General features: G+C 47.0%; 1 protein-coding gene across 1 annotated transcript in view; it reads right to left on the reverse strand.

Moving 5' to 3' along the window:
- Adam12 (ADAM metallopeptidase domain 12) overlaps positions 1–25,910 on the reverse strand; it is a 256,510-nt gene that overhangs the window by 36,662 nt on the left and 193,938 nt on the right. The window contains exons 11-13 of the mRNA XM_055608905.1: positions 10,942–11,119; positions 5,446–5,535; positions 3,629–3,824 (exon numbers count right to left, since the gene is read on the reverse strand). Coding sequence (XP_055464880.1) covers positions 3,629–3,824; positions 5,446–5,535; positions 10,942–11,119 — 464 coding nt within the window. The remainder of the gene's footprint in view (positions 1–3,628; positions 3,825–5,445; positions 5,536–10,941; positions 11,120–25,910) is intronic.

Here is a 25,910-nt window from a genome sequence, read left to right on the forward strand (position 1 = left end):
GAAACACTACCTCTTCTACCCCTTCCTGGATGCTGGAAACACTACCTCTTCCAGATGGCTACAGCAGGGCAGTTTGTCTCCGACTCCTCCATCCTGGCTGCTCTCCCCCACTAATCCAAGTGGTCTTTCCCATCTCTACCATATCTTGCCCATTCTCCTGTTCTCTCAGAGCCCTTCGACAAACCCCTAAGACTTGAGCATCTGAGAGCACACGTACATTGCATTGATTGAGTTTAGATTTACCAGGTGCTGGGCACCAGGACTGGTTCTTCATGCATTCTACTACAAAGAACAGAGTACATTAGATGATGTTACATGCATGAAGTAGTGTGGGTCTGAATAAGAGTAGCCCCCATAGACTCATGTGTGTGTGAATGCTTGGCTCATAGGGAGTGACATTACTAGGAGGTGTGGCCTACTTGGAGTAGGTGTGGCCTTGTTGGAGCAAGTGTGTGTGTGTGTGTGTGGGGGGGGGTGGGTTTTGAAGTCTCCTATGCTCAAGTGATGCCCACTGTGGCACACAGTCTCCTTCTGCTGTTTGCAGATCAAGATGTAGACCTCTCGGCTCCCCCAGCACCATGTATGCTGCCGGGCTTCCCGCTATGGTAATAATGGACTGAACTTCTGAAACTGTAAGCTGGTCTCAAATAAATGTTCTCTTTTATAAGAGTTACAGTGGTCACGGTGTCTCTTCACAGCAATAAAACCCTAAGTAAGACATGTATGTCAGATGCTAATCCCACTTCACAGCTGAGCTACCTGAAAGCTCAGGGGATTTTCTGAAGGAATATAGAGTGGCTGTTCAACACCAGGCCATCCTCCCCAGTCTGGACCCAGTCAGTGTGTCACCTTACATGACAAAAGGAACTTTGCAGACATGGTTTACATCTTGAGGTGGGGAGATGTAGAGATGGAGACGTGGGTGGGCCTAATATAATCAAGAGTTCTTAAACGGGAGACAGGAAGGACAGAGTCAGAAGGCTACAAAAGCAGATATCAGAGAAGACGGACGCGCAGACAACTGCTGCACTGCCGTCCTTGAAGGAGGAGGGCCTGAGAATCAAGGGCACAGGCAACCTCCAAAAGCTAAGAAAGTCAGCAAGGCAGCACTCTCCCCGAGAATCCCTGACATGCTATGCCCTGCCAGCACCGGGATTGGAAGGATTGATCTACAGAACTGTAAGCTGTGACTTATGCTGTCACGGGCCACTAAGGCCGTGGCCACAGGGAACTCACATAGCATCTTCAGTGGAAAAGCCAGACAGTCCTGCCAATATGGAGGGGAGGGGCCATGCAAAGGGTGGCGGGAGTTCTAAGAAGCCACGGCCACAGCTGGAGGCCTTCCATGTCCCCTCTCTGCTGAAGATATTCTTTTATGATTTGCATTGAGGAAGGTCTGCTGGAGGGCCACATTGAAACCCAGGGGGTCACCTGCCTAAAATGCCCCCCTCCCCAGACCTCACCACTATGATCTCCCCAGACCTCACCACTATGATTTCCTCAGTGCTCCCTGCAAAGAGCCACTCCCGATGACTCCTCCGCACCTTTCCAGCCACCATCTAGAAGGTGGGTGGGAGACAGATGCTAAGCGATGGGGGTGGGGGTCCTGGGGGATGTCCCCTCCCCAAGAAGGCACGCAGGTTATAAAGCTGCCAGGCTTCAGCCCCGATGATGGGATGATGAGGGGCCTTCAAGGGGCGGATGCTCTTGTTTTTGAGATGCTCATCTCCTCAGTCAGGCTCTCTTCTGCACTCATTTCTGTCTCTGCCTTTATCTCACCCCGGCCCACCCCTCATGCAAGTGATGCCAGAAGTCGCTGTTGACTGTTGTCCTCTGTCACTTCTTTACCTTATTTTTGAGACGGGTTCTCTCATTTATAGGGGCTTGGTGACTGGGTAAGCTTGCCACAGCAAGCTCCAGGGATCCTCCGTCTCTATCCCCAGTGCTGGGATTACAGTCTCGTGTTGGCATGCCAGCTTTTTACATAGATGTACATAAAAAAATAGATTAGGACTCAGGTCCTCATGTTTGCCTGGTCAGTATGTTACTGACGGAGCCATTATCCCATAGCCCCATTGTTGTCAATCTCTCTGTTTGTCTGTCTTCCCCTCCTTTTTTTTTTATTTCCCCTTGACTAAAAACCTGCTTTGGTCACCATGACAGCTAGCAGAGTTACATAGCACAATGGCCCGGGGAACATTGCGCTGTTCCATCTGAGCTCATTCTGGAGCTGGGGCCAGGTCTCATAGCACAGCTGGGCACTAAAATGCTCTGAGGGCTGGGTGTGCTGGCCAAGGATGGCTCCCATAAGGGGAGCAGCAGAATAGCCACTGTAACTTTAGATGGGAGCTTCCTGCCTGTGGAAGGGCTGGGAGCTGAAGGGCCACTAGAGATATCTGAGGCCTGAGGCAGTAGCCCCTGTCCTAACGTGACCTTGCTTGGCTAAAAGGGGTCTGAACTTGCTAATCCATTCAGAGTCCTGTGACCATTTGATACATGTATAATGGGCCTTTGGTCTTCCTAGGGCTTGTCACTGTAACGGTGGTGCCTTGCGTTTGTCTTAAGGATCTCACGGGCGTCAGGTGAGAGGGCCAGTACTGCGTCGCAAAAGAGAAAGTGTGAAGGACTGTGAGTCTCAGGACCCTTTGTTCTGCCAGTCCAAGTACATCCACTTATGGGAGTCACTGTGTCCATCCCACACTGTATTCTTCCTCAGAAAGCTCCAAGTGACAGGGCAGCTTTGCTGGGCATTGAGGACTCCCCAGGCATGGGCGTTGTACCCACGTGGCAGTTAAAAACAGGCTTCTGTGTTTGGTCATCATGGTCTGCCCTGATTGATTCCCCTTATCCCCCTGGAAACCAGAACCTTGCACAAAGTCTCTGGTTTTCCCCAGAGCTGGCTCAGTCCTAGGTCTGAGTCTGGCTGACCATAGTGGCCTTGCTGGCGCTGGGGCCGCTGGCCAGGTCTGAGGTCATCTCCCTGCCTTAAGTAAGGCCTCAGGCAAGCACAAAGGAAAAGAAAGAACTGCAATACACCCAGAACACATCCCCAGTGGGGTTCCCAGCCAGGATCCTGAGAACTGTAAATGGAACAGACCTGGAGTGATTTCCAGGTAACGAGGCCTTCCCTGCAGTGGTAAGATCCCCTAGTAATAAGGCTTGGGCTGGAAAACTCCTGGGGTAGTGAGACCTCCTGATTAGGGTGAGGGCCCTGGTTAGTGAAACCCCTAGGTACTGAGGCCTGGGGCAATGAGGCTGTGACGCAGACGCTAGTATCTAGGCTACCCTGAGAGACCCTGGATCTGGCTTCAGAGTGGAGTCCTGGAGGAGACATACAGAAGGGCCCTGGTTCTTCCTTTTTTTGTGGGGAGGAGGGGGAGACTTTAACCTATTTTTTTAGAACCTTAATGGGACTTTAGATCAAGGCTTCATTTGCTCATGGGAGTTACACCCATATGCTGGGTCACGGTAACCAAGCTTAAATCCTAGCCATGCCTCCTGTGGGTGCAGAGTTTAAGTTTCTTTGTAGAGCAGAATGGGTTTGCATGGATGAAGGAGCAAAGGCAGACTCACGCACGTAGAGCAGACTTCCCCAGTGTCCCTCCCGGAGCTGGGAGCGGCCACGCACCTGGTCCCCAGAGAGTGACACACTGCTGCTCGTGGGTCTGGCAGATGCCGTTGTAGCAGTAACCGTCCACTCCCTGACACGGGTGCCCATCATGTAGGTACACATTGGCCGGGCAGTGAGGGGCAGTCCCCGTGCAGAATTCTGGGAGGTCACAGGAGTTGCTGGAGTCCCTGCATGCGGTTCCTGGAGGCTTTAGCTGAAATGACAAGGTGGCTTTTAGCACATGTACCAAGTGTGAGGAAGCAGACCTCGGTAGCTCTCTTGGGGCAGAGGACAGCAGGCTACCTTCTACTGTCACATAAACAGGTGGAGGTACAAGGCCACCCCCTCTGATGGCAGAGAGCACTTTGGAAATGGTTTTCTATGGTTTACATTTGTGCTATAAGGCTGGGTGGGAACAGCAAGTAACACTAGGGTTCTCCAAGGAGTGAACAAGCTGGCTCTTACTGAGCCTTTTGTTGAAGAGGTGGACTTTTCTCAGGTTGCTGACACCATCATAAGCTTTATATATATATTTAAGTTGACACTCATCCATATCCTTAGGCATTTGGGGGGAGGGGAACAGGAGCAAAATCAGCAAGATCAGAATCTCAATAGCAATGCTATGCTGTCATCTGATTAAAGAGGGTTGGGGCTCTGGTTATCACTTTATGGGGAAATCTCAGTTGGGGGAGTGAAAAGGTAGAGGGGAGGATGAGAATGAGGACCAGGAGGTGGCAGTGGCAGCGGGAGTGGCTGCCAGTGAGGGCTGTGAGATCTCTGACCAGCATCTCATTTTTGGGGGCTGAAGACATTAAGGTTCAGGGTGGTTTGTCTGAACTGCAAAGTCAAGGCCACAGAGGCCCTGGCTTGGTTGGTCTGCCTACTCCCAAAGATGCAAGGTAAATCCCCTGCCAACTCCTGAAAGGTCTGAAGTTTGGAAGGGATCGATTGGAAGCTATAAACATAGATGATAGCTGGGCATCACCTCTTGTCTCTCCTCCATCTTGAGCCTTACTCAGTGAAGGCTCAGCTGCCCTCACCTCCCCTCACCCCCTTCCTGGCACTTTCCTGTACTCGTAACTGAGTACCTGGGGATTCTAACTTCTTCCACCATTCTCCAGAACTTAGTGAGCATCAGGAGGGGCCAAACATATATCATTATAATGCACTTCTAAATGATGTGTGTGGGTGGAGCGGATAACAGGGAATTTCCTGCGGTCTTTGTGCCAAGATTCACTGCTTAAGAATCAAGGCATAAAAGTCTATCTTGGGATCCTCTAACACTCAGGCCTCTTTCATTTGACATGCATTCTGAATAAACAGGATGAACAGTGGAAATGCCCAAGCAAGAGCGGTCGTAGCAGCACAAATAGCAAGTCAGGAAACTGCCACTCTGGCAGCTCAGAGTGGCCTGCCCTTTCTGCTGGTACAGATATTCCAGGAACCACCAGCATGGGTTTTCTGCTACCTGCCAGACATTGGTTTCTGGAAAGTGGACCTGGCATGAGGTTGAGTGATAGGGGTAGGGCCTGGTTTTCCTCTCCTTGTTCTCCTCAGGGAGCTAGGACCCCATCAGCATAAATGGCACATTAAGGCTGAGCTCAGGTTTCTCAGTCCTATTAGTTTTTAGCCCACAGACAATTCATCACAGAGAATCAGCAATAAAAATGTCCATTTTACCAGATCAGAAGATTATCAGCACAGCTAGATGGTACTGAGCAGTGAAAGGGCAGCTTCCCAGAATGAGCTTGGGGAATCAGCCCACGGTACTGCCCTACTTCCGTCGGAGTGGAGCCAGTCAGACCAGCCAGCCACCGCAGGCCAAGCTAACTCACCTGGCAGTCTTCACAGCACTGCCCGTGCGCGCACACAGCGTCTGGCTTCAGAGTGCAGGTGGTGGCATTACAGCAGCGATTGGTACATTCCTGAGGAGGGGAGTGGCATCCATTTGAAGGGTCATATGAAAGTCGTGTCTCTCAGAATACAAATGTCACACCCCAAATGACAGCAAAGGATAAGGCGGCCTAGATCTGGAGCTGAAAACCTGTCCCAGAACTGTTTTCCTTGGCATAAGAGCAAGGTTTTGTTAAGTGTTTGTGAATCACAGCATCTGGTGTTACTGGGAGAAGTCAAGGGGTACTCAAGAACCCTTCATGGGAGGAGGCCTGGGGGCAGGGCTGCAGCACATTGGAGCTTCCAAGGATTCTTCCTATGGGGCATGTTGAAGTGAGCTGTGCCAGAATCATTGAAGGACTTGGATATTGCTCATTTAGAAATACATGCATAGATGGGGCCCTTACCCTTCTGGAATGAAGCTTTCTGATAGAGATAGGTAGGGATACAACTCAGTGGTACAGCACTTGTATAGCATATTTGTTAAAAAGTGGGGCTGGTCTACTTTTGATTTGGAGTATGCAGATGAAGTGACAGGAAGAAAAAATGAAGCCAGTTCCTTTCAGTCTAGCCAGGTGGGTGAGGAAGAAACCCTTGTATAGCAAGGGTAGGGCCTTGGCCCAGGACATTCTAGGGAGAGGACTGGACATTGGAATGAGACTAAAGTATGTTGGGGCTAAGAGTTCTCATTTCATTTCCTTTCCCTCCTCCTTTCCCATCTTCCTTCCTTGCTTCCCTCTTTTGTTCCTTCCCACCAGGGACTCATAGATACCAGGCAAGCACTCTCTCAACTGGGCTCTATCATCAGCCTTCTTTTTTGTTTGGGAGAGAAGGTCTCTCTCTGTGGCCCTGGCTGGCCTGGCACTCTTACTGAAGACAGGCTGGCCCCCAACCTGTGATGGGCCAACCTCCCGCTTCTACCTTCTTACTGTTGGGATTGTAGTCTTATGCTAACCACACCTGTCTGGAGATGCCTGTTTTTAAAGGATATAAACAGATAAAAAAGTGAGCTGTATCTTCCTCTCTGGAACAAAAGTGAGGAAGAAATTCAACTGCTTTAGTAGATGGTGCACCATGCAAGGACATGGAGAAAGGGAGACATGATTGACACCCTTTGCCCGCTTTAGCAGAAGGCCTGCACCCATTTGTGTAGCAAATCTCTGGAATCCATGAGCTTCAGAGCATCCCGATAGCTTGGAATTTGTGCAATTGAAAAGAAAATGTCGCAGAATGTTCAATGCTGCCCAAGTCCTTGAGACTCTTTTATTTGTGATGTGCTCTGAAGGGCTCCCTCCTGGCCAGCCTGCATGAAGCTAACCATACCCATGTGTAACAGCATAAGAGGTTACTTCTGAAAATTGTCTCTTGTGAATGAAGTCCACATTGGTATCATAGATCAATGAATGGATTATCCAGTGATTGGAAAGATTTAGGCCATCCCCAGATACCTGTCTGGCACCCCCTGAAAAGCTCCATGAACTGATCCCTCACACAGTGTTTATGTTTGCTTCTACCATGCGTACTTCCAAAGTTGTTAAGTTTTAAATCTGTTTGAGGACTTTATAAACATCCGGGACATGTAATGTACACAGTAAGATAAAACTGCCAACCAGAAGTCATTGCGGTGACTTTCATGACAGTGAGGAGTTTTAGCTTATGGGCTTACAACTCTATACAAGTTTAGAAACTTTCTTCCCCTTAAGGATCCCATTAATTGCATCCTGGACCAGTGCCATTGAACTCGCAGCAGCGCTGTTACTGCTCGCTGCGGTCTCAATGACTTCCCTAATGTTATATTAGCTGAGTCAGAGATTTCCTTGCAATACTGAGTTAAAACAGCAATCTGATATCTGGGTCTAAAATAGTTCTGAGGCCTCCTCCTGTCTCCCCTCAAATCACTAGAAATGTAAGCAGCAACTCCAATGGGAACGTATCCAAGTGGAATGACTTCAAAGGGGATCAATCACATGGAAAGATAATGAAGTTTAAAAGACGTGTGAGGGACTGGCATCCTCTTGACTTCAAGTGAGATGGGGCAGCATTCCCAGCCTTGTTAGGTGGGAGAGTGAATGAGTCGTCAGGATATCCTTAATGCCTTCTACCGCAAGGTAGCAACAACTTTTAACTATTCCAAATTTATGTCTTCTGTACTACTGTATTTCTCAGAAAGAGACAAATTCCTTGTGCACTGATGCATTTGCTATTTTAGTAGTCAGCAGAGGAGCAACAGAGCAAATGAATGCCAGGTCTCTGAATAAGAAAGAATAATGACGCTATCATAGAACCCTTTGTGAGGACCAAATGGTCATTCTTGGGCTGTGGGAAACAGATGGGGAATCTTAGTCACCATGGGCTGGGGTAAAGCCGCAGTGCACTTTCCAAAAAATGAAAAAATAAAAATTAAAAAAAAAATGATGGGGCTTACTTCTGAGACCGAGGGAGCACAGGCTTGTTCTAGCTATGTGCTGGTGTACATCACTCTGACCTGTCATTCCCTGCTTCCTTGGTGTGACATACTAAGTCCCTCCTTGGACGAGGGGAGGATGCATGGCTTGGTGTGATGAACAGCAGGAGAAGTGTCTGCAGAGCCTGAGCGCAGAGAACCAAAAAGAAGAGTCCTGGTAATAGGTTTGACTGAAAGTCTTGAGCAATGAAGTTTGGCGTCCTCATCTGCTTGAACTGGCAACGTGACACAGCCTGGAGTCATCTGAGAAGGGAGTTTCAGTCACGGGGCTTGTGGGCACATCTGTGGGGGATTGTCTTGACTGTTAATTGATTTAGGATTTAATTGATTTAGTTAATTGATTTAGCTCACTGTGGACAGTGCCAATCCCTGGGCAGGTGGTTCTGGGCTGGAAAATTAAGCTGTCTGAGCATGGGCCTGAGAGTGAGCCAACAAGGATTGTTCCTTCATGGCTTCTGTTTCAAGTTCTTGCATGAGTTCCTGCCCCAACTTTCCTCAGTGATGGACTGTGACCTGGAAGTGTAAGCCAAGGAAATGCTTTCTGCTCTGAGTTTTTATTGGTCAGTGTTTTCTCACAGCAACAGCAGAATGGAACTAGGACACGTGACTAGGCACAATTGACACCTGAACCTGGACATGAAACAGAAAATATAAGAAAATGATACTAACAAGTGAGGCAAAGGGTTCACTGTGATGCTAACAGATTTTTTTGGGGGGGGGTAGGGGAGAAAGAGCTTTAGGTAAGGGAAAGGGAGTTTTCTTAAACTATCAAGAAACCTTTTGATATACCAAGTTGCAAGCAGAATTCGGCTTTATCTAATGAGGAGTTTGTCATAATCAACTCTGCCTCACAGTGTAGACTGGGCCCTGAAGAGAGATCAGGCATCCAGCTATGGCTGTAGGATTCCTTTGTAGGAGACGACGGAGAAACAAAACCTGAGTAGCTGCAATAGGAACTCAGGAATCTGCTGATATGGTGGTGCTGGTGGTGACAGCTGTGCTGGAGATGGTGGTGAGGATGCTGGTAACGCTGGTCAGGATGTGGTGACAGCAATAGTGGTGATTGTGGTGGGGACACTGGTATGGCAGTGGTGGTGAGGGTGGTGGTGATAGCTGAAGGTAGTGATGGCAGCTGTGGAGACAGCAGTTAATGGTGGGAATGGCAGGGTGAGGTGGTGGTGTAGAGAACATGGTGGTGTGAAGAGGATGGTGATGATGACGATGTTGGAGGGGCAGTGATGACAGCTGTGGACACAGTGACAGCAGTAGATGGTAATGGGGGCAGATGGGGTGAATGGCTGCCAATGGAGTCATTCCAAACTTTAGCATTCATGATTCCATGAAGGGCCATCAGATTTATTTGCATTAATAAATAATTATAAGGCACTCAGATCAAAGGCAAACCATCTTAAGTCAACATGGCCTCTCCTGAGAAATGTGAGTAATTTAAACTAATTGGGTTGTTTCTTTAAGCAATTAACAAGGCCTCCAAGGAACTTTTCTCCTTTGTACATGCTATCCCATGATGGCTTCACTTTTCCCTCTGTTAATCCTGAAACTATTGTGTAACACTATAATTAGGACTTGCTCCTAGTCAGCAAATGTTCCCTGCTCACTGTGAGTAAACTTAACCACCGCTGTGGACAAGGCCAGTTTATCATGGATAAGTTCTGAGTTTTTCAAGGACACGAAACAACCTCTATCTGCCTCATGCCATCTGATGACCCCTGAAGCCCCCACCCCCCGAGCTGCACGTTTTCCCTCCGAACTCTTGAGAGCAAGAGCATCCTTGCTGGCATGAGACCTCCTCAGGGACCCAGAGACAGGCTCACATGAAGATTACTCCCGAGATGAACACTGAAATATATGAGATGCTCTGGCTTCCTGCCCAGTATCCCTTGTTTCTGGGGGCCTTCTTTCTAAAGGAGCCCTCTGAGATAGTGTCTTCTGAGACTTGTTTAGCCCACCTGTGGACCTGGCTAAGCCCACCTCATACCTGTCTCCCATCTGGCTTGCATATGCCCTCTTGGAAGGAGGCAAGTCTACCCACTCTGCAAACCCTTAGTTCTGATTTATTCTGAATACAATCTCCTCCAAGCTGTGTGGGGCATGTGCTATGTTGGGAGTGGCAGTGTTCCCTTTGCCATTCTCTCTCAAGACTAAGAGAGCGAAAAATAACTTACATGTTTTATGTTGAGCAGCTTCATCATGGGCCTATCCAAATAAGAAACTTCCCAGAGAGTGGCTGGAAAGCAGGGCTCACTGAGCCTGGTGCTGGTTGCAAATGCTAGCTGCTTGAGAACTGACGAACTGATCGGCCAGAATGTCTGGCGCCTCAGCTGTGCACACAGAGGAGACATCAGAACAATCTCAGCTAGACGGAAAGCTCACCCTTCAATAGTGAAGGCACTCACCCATGAACACCAATTGATACATCCAACGCTGTACATGGCTAACATTCCAGAAAGCCACCCACTATGGGCACCTGTTTAATGTGGCCATAGAAACTTTCCCACAGAATCTCTATTACACCGGTATCTTCATTACAAACTCATTTCTCTCTTTCCCTCCCCCACCTGTGTGTGTGGTTTGTGTGTTTGTGTGTGTGTGTGTACGGTTTGAGGTGTGTGTCAACTTCAAGTATCATTTCTCAGGTTCTGATTTGCTTTTTTGGAGTGGGGTCTCTCACTGGGACCTCTAGGTTGACTGGCTAGTATATTTCAGAGATCTGCCTATCTCTGCCTATCTGCAGTGCTGGGATTGCGGGCACACACCATCACACCCAGCTTTTCCATGTAGGTTTTAGGAACTCAGGTTCTCCTGGTTGCATGGCAAACCCTTTACCAAGTGGGCCATCTCTGAAGCCTCCTAGTACCAGTTTTTAGCATGTTCATTTTGCTGCCTGACCTCACCCAAGCTTTCCCATCCTTCCGGTCAGAAGGAAAGGCAGGCACCATGGAGACAGTCCCCTTACCTCTGGTTCCCCGCAGTCACACTCTTCTCCCTCTTCCACATAGCCATTTCCACACTTCCGGCCCCCAAAGGCCTGCTTGACCTCCGGTAGGTTGAAGAGGCACATCCCCATTCCCTTCTCCAGGCTAGCCTCCAGGTCCTTCCTGCTACAGCTGCTGAACACCATGGGGAATGGGAACCTGAGAAAGAAAGGCCCCCGTGAGTCACACAGGCGTGGCCTTCCTGGCCTTCAGGTGCTTCGATCTATGACACCGGGTGGCAGCAATGTACAGCTGCTTACAGCTATTTCAATGAACAGGGTTTGCTAAAACACAGTCAAATCAAGTCCTGCCAGATAGTCCTGGTGTTCATCCCCATATGGCGAGAAAGAAGAGCTTTGTCAAAAAAAGAAGTGTTCTTTTGACAGTTTCACATCAATAGCTTTGTACAGGAGTCACACCACAGTGCTGTGAACAGTTCTTCAGCGAGGCTGTATTAGTTACTTTTTTATTGCTGTTACAGAATCTATGATTAAGGCAACCTATAAAGGAAATAATTTAATTGGGCTATGGCTTCAGAGGGTTAGAGTCCGTGATGATAGAGCAGAGGTATGGTGGCAGGAACAGCTGAGCGCTCACTTCTGGATCCACAAGCAGGAGTCAGAGAAATAAAGAGGGAGAGGGAAAGGGAGAGGAAGGGGGAGTGAGAGTGAGAGAGAGACACAGAGAGACGAGGATAGACCGGATAGACCGGGAATGGCAAGAGTGTTTTGAAACCTCAACGCCTCCCTCCAGTGACTTACCGCTTTTAATGAGGCCACACCTTCTAATCCTTCCCAAATAGTTCCACCCACTGAGGACCAAGTAGGAAAACTTAGGAGCCATTAAGACCATTCTCAATCAAACCATCACAGAGGTTATGTTGTAGGAAATGAAGTCTTAGGGCCTAGACTTTATAGCAAAGACAGATAGTAATGTCTTCCTTGGTACATGCAGAAAGGAAAATGAGACACATGAAGGTGGCTATTGGCTCTGAGCATCCAGGGGCTTTATGGTGTGTCCCACTATAGATTATGTTGGTATTGGCATTTAGGCTTATGAAAACGGAGCCCTGGTCTTTCCCTGGCACAGTTACAAGCAAATGGAAGCAGTCCAGAAACACAGGTCTTGGTCTTGTTGATAAATTCGAGGGCTACAAAGGGTGTGGTGGGGTCATCCACAGAGTGCTGGCCCCCTTCTGGGGTCTAGAGGAGGTGCCCAGGCACTTGGTACCAGAGTGGACCTTGTAACTAATTCTTAGCAATGCATTGTGAGTGGAAGTGATGTCGGGTCTGCGGTACTGAGCTGACTATTCCTCCCCTAAATCTTTCTTTCCCTTTTACTCAAATGACCGGGACCTGGAGGAGCTAGATGTGGTACCTGATCCTGACTCCTAGAGAGAGAGAAGCCTAGAGCCCCTGCATGCCCTCTGAGATGGAAACACACTTCTTGTGAGTCACAGAGAACTGGGGACTTTTCCCACAGCAGACAATGTTATGGGCATGTCTTAGAGGGTCTCCCAGGGGTCATATACTAGAAGAGTTGCTCTGGTGATCTGTTGCTGAGAGGTGAGGGGCCTCTCACAGGTGGTGTCTCCTGGAAGGTGGGGCGCTACCACCAGAAGGGATGTAGCTCTTGAGAGACCCTGACTAATTCCCACTTAGAACAAGGCATAAAAAGGATAAGCTTGGCTTCTGAATCATTCTCATCTTGGCACATGACTGCTTCCTCTTGCATGCCCTTTGCCACTGGGATGGCTTTTGCCATGAGACCCCCCCCCATTAGGGTGTCAGAGATGTCAGCACCATGCCTTTGATCAAACCGTAAACTATAGGCTGAATAAACTTTTTTATATACTATGAGCTATGAAAAATTTGTGATAGAAACAGAAAACAGACTAATACAGTTATCCCAACACAAAGTATATTATTCTCTCTTAATATGCATTTTCTGATTTCTCCAGCTATTGAAGACGATGAGGCCTGGCCTGCCAGAGAGCCAGGTTTTATGACTTAGTGAGGAAGCAAGCCTACTGTTCAGCACACCCAGGCATACTTCCCCGTGGAGACATTTACAGGATGACATTATAATTGGATCTCAATCAATTGGCCAGGTCAACACAAGCAGCTACATCTTCCTAAATATGGCAGAGAAATTCCCACCTCATGACTGAGTTTGGCAATATTTTTGGGTGCTGAGGGTTCATGCAGCCAGGCTGATGACACCACTAATTCCTCTGCCCCTTGCCCCATCCCTCTTTTATCACTTTCAGGTTAACTGGCATATAATTCAAACCACTGATAAACAAACGAAGGCAAGTCCTGCTCTGCCAGACCAGAAGATAAATTGAGGAACAGGGCTGTAACAAAGTTCCTTTTGGAATCTTTGTAAGTTTCCTTGGCAGACAGATTGTTGCCAGTATCAAAATAATGCAGAAAGGCTCCAGAGTGTAACATCTTTGAGTTTGAAAGGCTTGGTGTGGAGGAGACGAGTACATTACAGAAGGTGCTGAAGGCAGTCCTTTGCAAAGAAGGCAGCTTGGCCAATGACTAGTGCAGGCCTTCTATTCTGTGTCAGAGCACCCCTCCATGAGGACCTTGGGGCCTCAAGTTCATTCTCAGACATACACAGCTAGGTGCTGCAATGACAGGCTGCGACCAGCTCCCTTAAGAAGAGGCCATTCTCTGGAGAGCGCCCACGTTAATTAGAAAAGACTCTAGGATAAATCGAGGCAAAGGAGAAGAGACAGAGCACTGGGGAGATTGCCCAGTGGGAAAAGTGCTTACAAAGTTTGAGGCCCTCGGGTCAGATCCCCAGCACCCACAGTGAGCTGCAGTTTGTCTATAATCCCAGCACTCCCATGGCAAGAAGGGAGGCAGAGACGAGAGAAGCCCCTGGAGCCTGTGGGTGAGGCAGTCTGATGTACTCAGGAGAAAGACAGTGATCGTGCTTTAAACAAGGTGGCAGGCGAGGACCAATACTCAAGGTCCTCTAACTTGCCTGCATCGATTCCTTATGGCACCTCTATTGGAATTGCAAAACAATACTGTCCCCCTGAGATATCAGGTAAGGCTTCAACGAAGTTGCTGACCATGAGGAGAGCTCACACACATCACATAGCTGTCCCTTACCCCCAAGCCTAGGCATGCTGACCTTTACAGTCTCGTTTGATGAAACTCCCAGAAACTGCTGACCGTGGTCCTCAGCTCCTCCTCCTTCTCAAACCTAGGTATTGTTGTTTCTGTCTTCTCCAGTACTTACAGCTCTTCCCTCAAATGAGTTTCCCATTTCTTTGGTACTGGGGTGGTAACGAGGGCCTCAGGCATGTCAGGCAAGTGCTCTAACCCCGAGCCATTTGATAGCCCTGATACCACCCTGCCCAGGATGGGGCTGAGGAATATTTTCTGACCATTGACAATTTTTTCTGATTCATCTTTTTGTGATTCCTGACACAGGAGACCACCGACTATTCCCTCTGATAGACTCTTCTTGAACCTTCTTTGGGCAGTTAAATGAGAAAAGCAATGTGACCAGCCCCTAATTATTCAGTGATTCTAAAAATATACCATACTGAGGAGGTAGCAGGCTTGTTGCAGACTTCAGGGCACACACACAGATTCCAGGGCTCCTGGAAGTTTGTTCTGGTGGGCAGAGAGGTATGGAGTTAGGGGAACAAAGTAAGCCACTGAGAAAGGGAGACACTGAGGAGAATTTGCAACGAGGATGCACACTGAGCTAATATAGAAGGATAGGGCTTCCCCCCCCCCTCCAGAACTCACTGTGAAAGGAGCAACTGGGCCCGTCCAAAGGGCAAGATGAAGAATGTATGGACACACCCTGGGAGGGACTCACCATGGGTGTGGGCAGCGGTGACTCCCGGTGGAATAGTCATCAGGAAAAAAGCAGATACACACAACTAGAAGCAGCCCCTTCTGCAGAAAAGGGCCAAGGACAGTTCTGAGACGGAGAGGGTGCCCTTACCCATGGGGCTTTTCCGGTCTGTTTCACAAATATATTCTCTCATCTTTTCAGGCAGCAAGGATGATACGGACTGGCCTGCCAGAACCCAGGACTTCATGAGCAAGCAGGCCTGCTGCCCAGTACACCCTGACGTACCTCATGGTGGAGACATTTGCAGGATCCCATTATAATTGGCACAGTCTTGATGGCACTTTCCTAAGGAACTCTAACTCTGATTTCCCAACTTTCAGCAAACTACATGCGCCCTAAGCTACCCAGGTGCTCAGAGGGCTAATGGTCAGTGCTAAAAAAGCAACAAAACTTAAAGCTAATGGACCTGACCTTCACTACCTGCAGAAAGCTTAATAATCTGAAGTTATTTTGAGTCTCAAAAGAGAAGGGAAATTCAACAGAACCAAATATTAGATTGTTCTCATTATAATACTATTTCTGATCTACACACAACAGAATACTTTTTAAATCCCAAAGGGCCACTGGGTGCTTAGCGGTCAGAGCACATGGCCAAGGACTGCTGGTTCATGGAGTCATGAGTTCCTTTGTTAGATGAGCAGTGTGCTTAGAATCTGCGCTCTGTGGCTTTAGGCATCCACAGGAGGGCCTGTGGTGCGACCACTGACGGGTACTGTCACTCCAGGTTAGTATAACCACGGAGGCCATGCTGAGAGTGCTCAGCAGGGCCATGTATATCACTCTGTCTCCTATTTGCTGCCCTGGAGCTTTGTATGATGGGGGAACTCGGCTGATCTGGGTGCTATCACTATAACTCCCTCTCATCCACTCACTTGAGAAGTATTTTGCAGGGTCCATTATACTCTAATCTAAGGGGAGTCCCAAGAGGGTTCAGATATGATCCGAGTACCGCTCGGTGTTCCCAGGATTAGTCTTTGCCAAGTCCCTTTCCTATCTGACTGTCCAATGCCTCCTCCTCTGTCTTTTGAACCATTTCTCTAAATCCTGTAGTATTCACAGGAAAGTGTCCCCAGGCCCTCAGGTACATGATTATTTGTGTGACATATGTGGGGACCACAGGTTAATTATTCTTTTTCCTGTCACAGTATTTCCACTACAAGATTCTAAATTCCTAAGACTAGCCACTGAGATAGATTTTGGTCTAATTGTTCATTCAAAACAACCCAGGAGAGTATTATTCCCATTTGCAAAGGGATGAGTTTCTAGTTAGGGATCGGCAGACACTGGATTTGAATAGGTCTTTTTATTCCAAGTTCATTGGTTACAATTAATCATTTATTAAAACTACCTATTTTTTAAATCGTTGATTAAAAACTACCCTATTTTCTTTGTTACTTAAGTCAGCCTGTGATGAACAGCTGAAAACGCAGCAAGTTATCAGCATCCACTTGATACCCAAACTCAGGTGCTGGGGACCAACCTGCCTACACCCTGACAGGCACGTAGGCCAGTGGCCCACAAAATATGGTCTAGGAGCAGTGGTGTTATTAGGAATGCAGGTTCCCAGGCCTCATCCAGACTCAGAGTGGGAGTAACTCAGGGAGGATCCCAGCACCCATGTCCTTCCCAGAGAGCAAGTGATTTGATACAGAAAAGCCACTTCTTAAAGCCACGTTAAATTTACCATTCAGTGAGTCTTAGTTCACACGCAGCACTGTAGGGTCACCTAATCCTGGTACATTCTCTTTATTGCTGCCCTGGTTACCCTCAGCTGTCAACTGAGTCGTCTGAGGGAATGTTAACTGGGGGATTGCCCAGATCACGCTGGCCTGTAGCCAAGTCTGTAAAAGATGATCTCGATTAACGATTCATGTGGGGAGGGCTCAGCCCACTGTGGGTGACACCATCCCTAGGCAGGTGGGCCTGAGCTTTATGGGAAAGGGAGCTGACCACGAGCCAGGAATAGTTGTTCCCTTGTGGTTCCTGCCTTGACCTCACTCTGGGGATGGACTGTTATCTGTAAGTGTGAGATAAAACAAACCCTTTCTTTCCCCCAATTGTTTTTTGGTCAAGAGTGTCAAGCAATGGAAAAACAAATGAGAACTAACACTGACACATGTGCCCATCAAGTGGTTGCTTCTGTTCAGTACATGGGGGGAAGAACTCCTCACCCAAGTTTAAAATTCAGTTCTTAAGGATACTGAGTGGAACAGCCCACATCTACTTGTGCCATCTCAGAAACACTGGGTCGACACCACAGTATCATTTTCTGAGAAGCACTGAACAGCATTTAGAAAACCTTTCTTGGTTTTGGACATGAACTCAGAATTCCCTAAGCACCTGCCTGTCTCTTTAAGCAAACCTGAATCAGGATGTGTTTGTAAATATTAAGAACTTCAGTAACATTGGCATGCTTAAGTGCTCTTGGGAGGCAGAGGTGGATGGAGCTCTGTGAGTTCAAGGCTAGCCTAGTCTATACGGTAATTTCTAGGCCAGCCAAGGCTACATAGAAAGACCTTGTCTCAAAAACAAAACAGAACAGAACTGCAGTAATACATGAGTCCTTGCTCTGCACACAAATTAGGTGCAGGGCAGTGTCACAAACAGAGATGCTCCTTTCTACTTCTTCAAGAGCCAGCATCCTAATTCTGCCTTCCTCTACTCACTTCTACTCTTGCTTTCTTACTCAGCAGCGTTATTCCCTGGAGCCCCCGTGAAGAGAGCACCAAATTAGGCTCTGTAGCTTTGCATGACATCAAAGATCTTGCTGAGCCCATGGTATGTATTTAACGACACACAATTGTTTGTTGTTCTGCAGCCCTTGGCAAGCTAATCACAGTACGCTATTTAACACATTTAATAAATTATCCCCAATATGCTGGGTCAGCAGCTAATTGAACTGACATATAGCAATGGCAGACTTGGGCAAAGCAATAAAACTAGAGAATTACTCGGAAAAGAAACCGTTTCACATGCTCCTGTCCCTGGGCACAAGAACACTTTAAAATAATTGTACCTGAGACCCAGCGAGGAAAGCTACTCTCACTTCAGTGCAGAGAATTTATCTCAGACACCACAGCCATCCCACTGTGGTTCCTGCTCAGATGTGACCTCTTTTGTTAGACACATTCACCTTTTTCTCTAATATTTAACTAACTGGGACACCTGGGGCAGGCTTAGCACACTGAATACAAGGTTATACATAAAAACAGAATGAAGTGTAAAGGTGGGTGATTTGTAGGAAAATAAAACCCAATTACTTAAAAAAAGAAAAACAATAAAAAAGAGGAAGCCATTCAGGGCTTCCTACCACACAGGCAGTCACAACTTAATATCCAGCTGTCTCTTAACTGCCAAGCAAAACATGATTAGGGACAACTTTTACTTGGAGAAACCTGCAGTCGAGAAAGCCTTTTCTTGTTTGAGCCTATTGTGCATTTCATGGCTAAACCATTTTATCACCCCTGAAAGAAGTCAGTAGTTATCTGCACTATGAAATCTCTCTGGGACAGCCACTTTTCCAGTAAAAATTAGTCCTCAGGGCCAAGCTGCTGGGAGGTGGCTGGATTCAGGAGCTGCAGTTCTCATGGTTTCCTGTGGCTCTGATGTCTCCATGGTAATTTGATCCAGTCTCCCAGGGCTGCAGAAGGGATGGAGGATAAAGGAACCATGACAGGCCCTGAATGAGCATAGCTTAGATATTACACCATTGTGTGATGGAGAAAGCCAGCTTTGGGGAAATAGGGTAGGAAGACATCCATGTTTATCTCTTTAAAATGACTGAAAAAAAACTAGAAGAAAACATATGTAGTACCTTTTATAATATAGGACTCCATTTTCCATTTGCCCAAGCATTAAGGCCAACAATTGGCGAGTGGGAACTCAAAAAACTAAAAAGCTTTTGGGCAAAAGTAAAAACAAAAACAAAACAATTAATTGAGTAAAGAGGAAGCTGACAGAACGGGAGAGAATCCTTGTCAGTTATACACCTGTCAGAGGATAATATCTAAATTATATAAAGACCTCAGAAAACAAAGACTCAACCCCTCCAAAGCCCCAACCCACTAAAAAATTGAGTTACAGACCAGAACAAAGAGTTCCCAAAAGAAGAAATACCTCAAAGAGTGTTTATGCTCCTTAGCAATTAGGGGAATACAGATCAAAACAACCTTGATATTTCATCTCACCCTAGTCAGAATGGCAAAGATCAGTAAAACAACCACCAATAAATGCTGAAGAGAATGTGGGGACAGGATTGCAAACTCCACTCTGAAAATCAGTGTGGAGAATTCTCAAAAAGCTAAAAATAAATCTACCCTATGACGGAGCTATACCACTACTTGGAATATGTCCAAAGGACTCGGAATTCTAGTTTACAGATACTTGCTCAGCCATGCTCATTACTGCTCTATTCACAATATCTAGGACATGAATACGAACAAAATGTCCTTCAGTCGACAATTGGAGAACATTCATTATGGGTTATACTATTCAGCTGTCAGAAAAAACAACGAAGGCATGAACTTTGCAGGTAAATAGATGGTACATCAAAACTTCATATTGGGTGAAGGGACCCAGACCCAGAGAGGATATGTCACACACTTTCTCTCATTTGTGGTTACTAGCTCCAAGACTTCAGATATGCAGATATAAAATAGAGTGACTGAAGAAACCAGGAAAGTAAAAAGGAGACTCTCTCTCTCTCACTCTCTCTCTCTGTGCAGTAACAGAGAGGAGTGTAACAAGCATTTTGAAAAAGGAAATGGGTAAAATAGGGGGTACTTTAACTTGAAGGAGGAGGAATGTCAATAGAAAAGGAGGTAGAGGGAGGAAGGTAGAATAACACGGAGGTGTCTGAAAACTCCATAAAGGAATCATCATATTAGTACTTAGTTAAAATTACATCCATGTAAATCTATGTGTATACATGCACATATGTAGTTTAAATGAAGGGGTCCATCCCACTTGGGGTGACACATCCCCCCCAGTAACCATAGACTAATTTTCACCTTAGTTTCTAGTTTTCACAGTGGTAGGAGTTGCTATGTACTTTGCAAAGGAAGGAGGAACCAACAGTTTACTCAGCTGTGATGGCTGCAGACTACAATGATGAGCAGCATGATAGCGCCAGGCTGCAGTGGCAGTGTGCACATCTTGCTGCTCACAGCTCTCTGATTAGACCTAAGCCCGTTCAACAAGAGCCAGCTGTCTCTGGCTAGTCAGGTCCTTGATCTTGATGGGAAACCCACAAGTGCCACTTTATTAAACCAGCATGTAACTCCTAATGCAGCCTAAGTATTTGCCCTTATAGCCACAGATAAGTGTACCTTTCGCCTCTCATGGGAGACATTTCTCTTTGCAACAGATGGGGAACCATTATAGAAACAGTGACTCATCAAAAAGCAGAAAACAAGTGGTCATGCGTTTCCCAGACCCACATGATATAATAAAACTCCCACACCCAAAGATCAGGAACATTTCAGAAGAGGGGGCAGAAAGATTGTAAGAGTCGGAGGACCAGAAAATCATCTGTGAGATTATGTCGCTCAGAAATGACAGGGACGCTATACCCATGACACCTCAATTATATGGCTGCCAAAATAAGACCTGAACAAGGTTGACAGCAATGAACATCCTAACATGGAAGGGGGGAAATCTCAAAAGGACCCACTTCTAGACAAAGAACCATGGGCAACTAAGGAATGCCGAGAATGGGAAAAACAGTCTTCCCTATTTTTAAAGTTTTCCTAAGGAAGATTTTATATATATTATTTATTAATAAATAATATATCAATAATCAATAAATTATCAATAAATTATTAATACTAATATTATATAATATACATTATATAATATAATACACATATATGTATATGTATGTGTGTGTATATATACAAATATACATATATACATGTGTGTGTATATATATATACATATATACATATATATATGTATATATATACACACACACATGTATATATATATGTATATATATACACACACATGTATATATATATATACACACACATACATATACATACACACACACACACATGTATACACATGTGTGTATACATTATACACATTACAAGTCCCCAAAACAAAACAACAAAAAAACCCAATAGCAACTATAACCAAACTCCAATTTACATGTCCACATAGGAGAAATGACATCACAATAAAGAACTACTCAACAGCTCTTGGAAAATGGGTTGTTGGGGCTTCCCACTGACAGAGCAGATCTGGCATGCTCTCTCTCTGGGGGTGTGGCATGGAGGAGAGGGGGGAGGAAGTAAGTCAGGATGAGGATGTCTGGTTACCTGTCTGTCAGTGCTACTGTGAGCCTCAGTTTTACGTCCATAAAGTGGGCCTCATCACCTCTCTAATGATGATGACAATGGAGCTCCAACCAAACCCCACAAAGTTTTGGGGTAACCTCACAGCATCCTGAGATGCTAAATCATCTTAGGGAAAGATGTCTGTGAATGCCTTGTTCATTCTCAGGGCTTAGAAATATTTCAGAAATGGGGCAGGAGCCATCATAACTGTAGCTGGAATGCAGCAACCTTGTAAAACTGCAACACCAAATGAGGAAGGGTTATCTATTACCCTCACTTCTTTTCCATCCCTGAAAGAAAAAAGACTGAAGGGCAAACAGGAACAGGACTCAAAAGCATAATCGACCAGCCAACGAACATGCTGTTCAGAAGGCAGCTACCAGCCTCACCTTGTTTGCAACTCCCCCTGAAGCTTTCCTCACATTTCCTCTGAGGCTCATCTGCAGGAGCGTGATTCTCAAGTCCTCCCATCTCTTTCCAGGCACGGAGCTCACATGGAGCACATTCACAGAACATGTGGTACGTGGGGCTTTTAAGAAACAGTTCAGTCCTTTGCAATGTGGAGCCCGTTCTATGCTGTCCTCGTGGAAGCACCAGCTTTGCATTCACCTCAACTTCTCTTCCCAGGTCAAGGACAGGCCCTCCCACAGTGAGAAAGCACAAGAGCTCACAGCTGGGGTGGACTTAGTGCAGCTGGTTTTTCAACTCCAGATCCCAGGGCCTTCCTCAGAAAAGCCTTCAAGTCTTTTGCAACTGCACCTCTTCATAAAACCTTGTCACTTCCAGGCACAGAATGCATGAGCAACCAAGTGGGCTCCTGAGTTGGGCTGGCTGGTAGTACTGGCAGCCATGAGTGATTGGCTTTTCCTGCATCAGCCTGCGCACAATGCAGCTTACTGGGGCCACCGTGGTTCAGGGCCCGCCTCCTCACACCCTTATAAAGGACCTAGAAAAGCTGACAGTACTCACCATTTGCTTAGTAAACCCTCCTCCAGCCATGATATCTTGAAGTCAAATTTTATTACTGTGGTTTTTCAGAGTTTGATGAGGTGAGGACCCTTATGGGACCACAGTGTTGCAGAGCTGGGGCTGAATGTTTGTTTGTTAACAGAAGCCCACAATCTTCTTCATTTTCTAGGCCTGGGAGAGCTTTCAGGAGCTTTTTACCCCAGTCCCAGGCACAGGTCACGAGGCAACCTCAGACACAACCTGGAATGAGGGGCTATGTAGGGGTGGGGGTGATATGAAGTTATTATTTGTAGGAAGTAGCAGTCACCTGAATGCTTTGGGATTCCCCAAAGCCAGAGAAATAAAGGTGAGTGCTTGGGTCCTCTTCAATTTTAAAGTGCACCTTGAAGCATTTGCCTGAAGGTTTTTGGTGTGATGGAGAACAAGGGTCAGCACACCTGAGTTCGAGTCTGGGTGAGCATGCACACATCAGAATCAGGTTGTAAGCCATTCTGTCCCTAGATTCCCACAGGGCAGCCTGATCACTTCAGATCATGGACTGAGCCCATTCTGTCACCCGATGGTATGTGGGCTGGACACCAAGAACACTGGCTCAGAGGATGTACCGGACCTCAGTGAAGATAATGGGAACGGCATCTCTATAACCTTGCAAGAACAGTAGTGACTGCATTAGAACCAATGCTGGCCCAGCGGGCCTTTCAGATGGGCTACAGAAGGCTAAGGAAGACACAGCCTGGGATGAAGGCTCCAGAATGTCCTCACCTCGGTAGGACATGGCTGTGGTTAATAGAAAGCACCTGGGATGTAGAGCTGATACATCTGCTGAACATTATTGTTCACAGGCTAAACGTGAACTTCGACCACTGCTGCTGCTCCTCACTGGAACCCAATTAAAGTGCAAATCCAATTCCTCAGGAATTTGAATAAAGAGACACAGAGCTGTGGTGAGTTGAGACACGCTGGGGGACGGGAGGGAGGCTCCTGGATGCTGCCGCTGTGGGTGCCTCACTCCTCACTGAGTAGAAGTCCTGAAAGCCGAGGACCCACAGGCAGGGGGGGACTCAGTGTTCAGATGGAAGGGACCTCTGCTCTCCCTTCTGCAGAGGCCCTGTGTCAGATGAGCTGCTCAGCGTTTGGTTAAACGGAAAGGCTGCTGCTTGTGGGGCCCTCCAGGGCTGGGCGCTGACAGATATAAACAGGTGCTGTGCTTAATGAGGGACGGGTTATATGCCTCATGTAACAGGCCCCTTTCTGCTGCTGTAGCAGTCCCACCTGCACACACCACGCTTCTAACGAGAGCGGTGCTTCACGTCAGACCTGCTGGGTGAAGCGGTCGCAGCGGAGAATTCTGAACCCCAGCTGCAGAGATCAGCACACATCCTGTGCTGGCCCCACCGGGCAGCTCTTGCCCGGGGTAGCCACCAGGGAGTACAGGAATGGCGAGAGGCTCTCTCTTCCATTCCCAAGTCCTGGAAGCCGGAGGCTCCAAAGCTCACCGGCACCTGGTGAAGGGCAAAAGACTGGGCCTGGAGCCAGGCGCTTGGCCCGTGTCCACCCTGACCTGCAGTCTTCTCATTCAGCAGATGGATCTGAGTGCGACCGTGTTTTCTCTGGGCTGTGACATGAGGAAGCGACATAAGGAAGACACCAGAGTTCTTTGTACAGAGGAGTGAGGTCTAGTGCGGTGACTGGGGGAGGTTGTCCTAGAACTATTAGAGTAGGCATGTTTTTTGACATGCCTCTAGATCATCCCCCCCCCCCCCCCGCGGGAAGACCTCACATTCGAAAAGCAAATTTCTCTCATCTCCTTGCTCTCCATGGAGTGCATACGGAATAGCAACAGGCTTGGCCCTCTCATCCTGTGTGTTTACACAGCTCCTACTGTGAGTGTGTTTCGAAGTTTTTCTATTGTTATATTGAGCCTATTCTTGTAAGTTACTGTAATCCCACTGTATAGATATGGTTCGTACAAAAAAAGGAAAATGGAGATTGTACAAGTGCTAGATTTGATAAAGTGATGATTATACAGTTTTTCCTCTAGAGCTTGAGTCATTAACATAAGAAACAAATGATTGTGTTGCAGTTGTCACTTACCCATTCATCTCTTCATCCAATCTATCTCCTCATCCATCACCTATCCACTCATCCACAAACGGACCCATCAATCTAACTGTACATTCATTCCCCTCTCTACCAAGCCATCCGCCAATCTCCAACCCACCCTTCTCTTCCCCATCGAGCCACTCACCCATCCACTCACCCACTCATGTGTTAACTCACACACCTACGCCTACAGATAACCCCCACTCCCTCCCTACTCACCCATCCATCTATCTCCCCATCTGCTTATATCCATGCATTCACCCCTGCCGTCCAGCGGCTTACCGCCCACCCTTCAATCCACCCATCCTTTCATCCAGGAAATACTTATTGGTTCTAGTACATGCTGGGTGCTATTCAGCAATGGATAAAACAAAATCTGATCGTGTGGAGCATAACATGGTTTTCCTCCTGGATAGCATAGTTGCGGAGAGGTCCAGAGGTTACCTTTGGCTTCCTGTAAAAGCCTTTGTACCACCTTCTAGGAAGAGGAGGAAGCCATGTGTCAGGCATGGGGAAGAACAGGGTCAGGGAGAACTTCAGCTGTAATGTCTTCACAAATAAAATACCGGATTAAAGAGGCCAGCGCAGGCCAGGATTCCCTGCTGCAGTGATGTAATTTGAAGGAGTTTTGCAGACCTAATCAGCTTTAAAATGGGGCTGTCATCTGCCTCACAGAAGTTGCACTGGAATGCTTTGTCCCGAGAAGGCCTTTGTCCTTACAGGAAATCCAAATAAGGCTATGGTTGCTTTCATGTGGCAAAATATTAGGAGGAGACTCAGCTTTGGATCCCTGAGCTTCTGCTTGCTTGATTCAGAAACTTGGTGGCTTGTTGGATTTCTGAGTACCAATTCCCCTAGTTTTGAAGTGGACACACTTGTGTCCTTTTCACTGACCAAGGATAACACAAGTGCCCTCCACTGAGGTAGATGCATACTTCCTGTATCAGTTCCCCTGGACTGGATACTCAAAGAGCAAAGCTTATGAAGTGTTAAGCGTGAGTGAAGAGGACAATTCTGCTACGCCCTGGGACCATATTTTATAGCAGTTGAAGTCTGCATTAAGTGCAGACAATCCTTGTTGTTTTCTAGTAAGTACATCTACTTACCCAGGCCTGTGATACACTAATAAGGTCTTCCCAGCCTGTTTATTCTCCTGTTAGGTCATTTTCCCCTAAGCTAAAATCAGGATGTAGCAGACTATAGGATGCTGGCTGGATAATTAAGTTGATGACCAGTCATATTTTATTTTCCTGGAGTCCCTCTTTTGCCACTAAGGCTCTCTATTTTTCCTTTTCCTTGGATAAAGATTTCCATCACTTATCCCAATACTTTGAGAAAACAATGTGACTTTATTAAACTTTTCACTGAGAACCCCCGACCCCCCAAAAAATCCTGTCATCCTCAAATGAGATGATTCAGAGACATAAGTGCCTTCAACCCCATCTTTGCAGATCCCTCTATGTCCAGAGTGTTCTGTGATCTCACACAGCTGCTTAGAGTTCAGAGGGGGTAGGTTTTGATGGGGTGCATATTCTGTGTCGATGACTCTTGGGTCTGGTACTCCTTATCAGGCCCTGGGAGCTTTCCCAGAAAGCCACTATTCATTCTACCCCCTTGACATGCATTTTCAGGCAAATCCTTTCAAAGAGAAA

This window comes from Psammomys obesus, unplaced genomic scaffold (genome assembly GCF_907164565.1).
Source record: "Psammomys obesus unplaced genomic scaffold, mPsaObe1.curated_primary_1811, whole genome shotgun sequence".
In the NCBI taxonomy this organism is placed as follows: domain Eukaryota; kingdom Metazoa; phylum Chordata; class Mammalia; order Rodentia; family Muridae; genus Psammomys; species Psammomys obesus.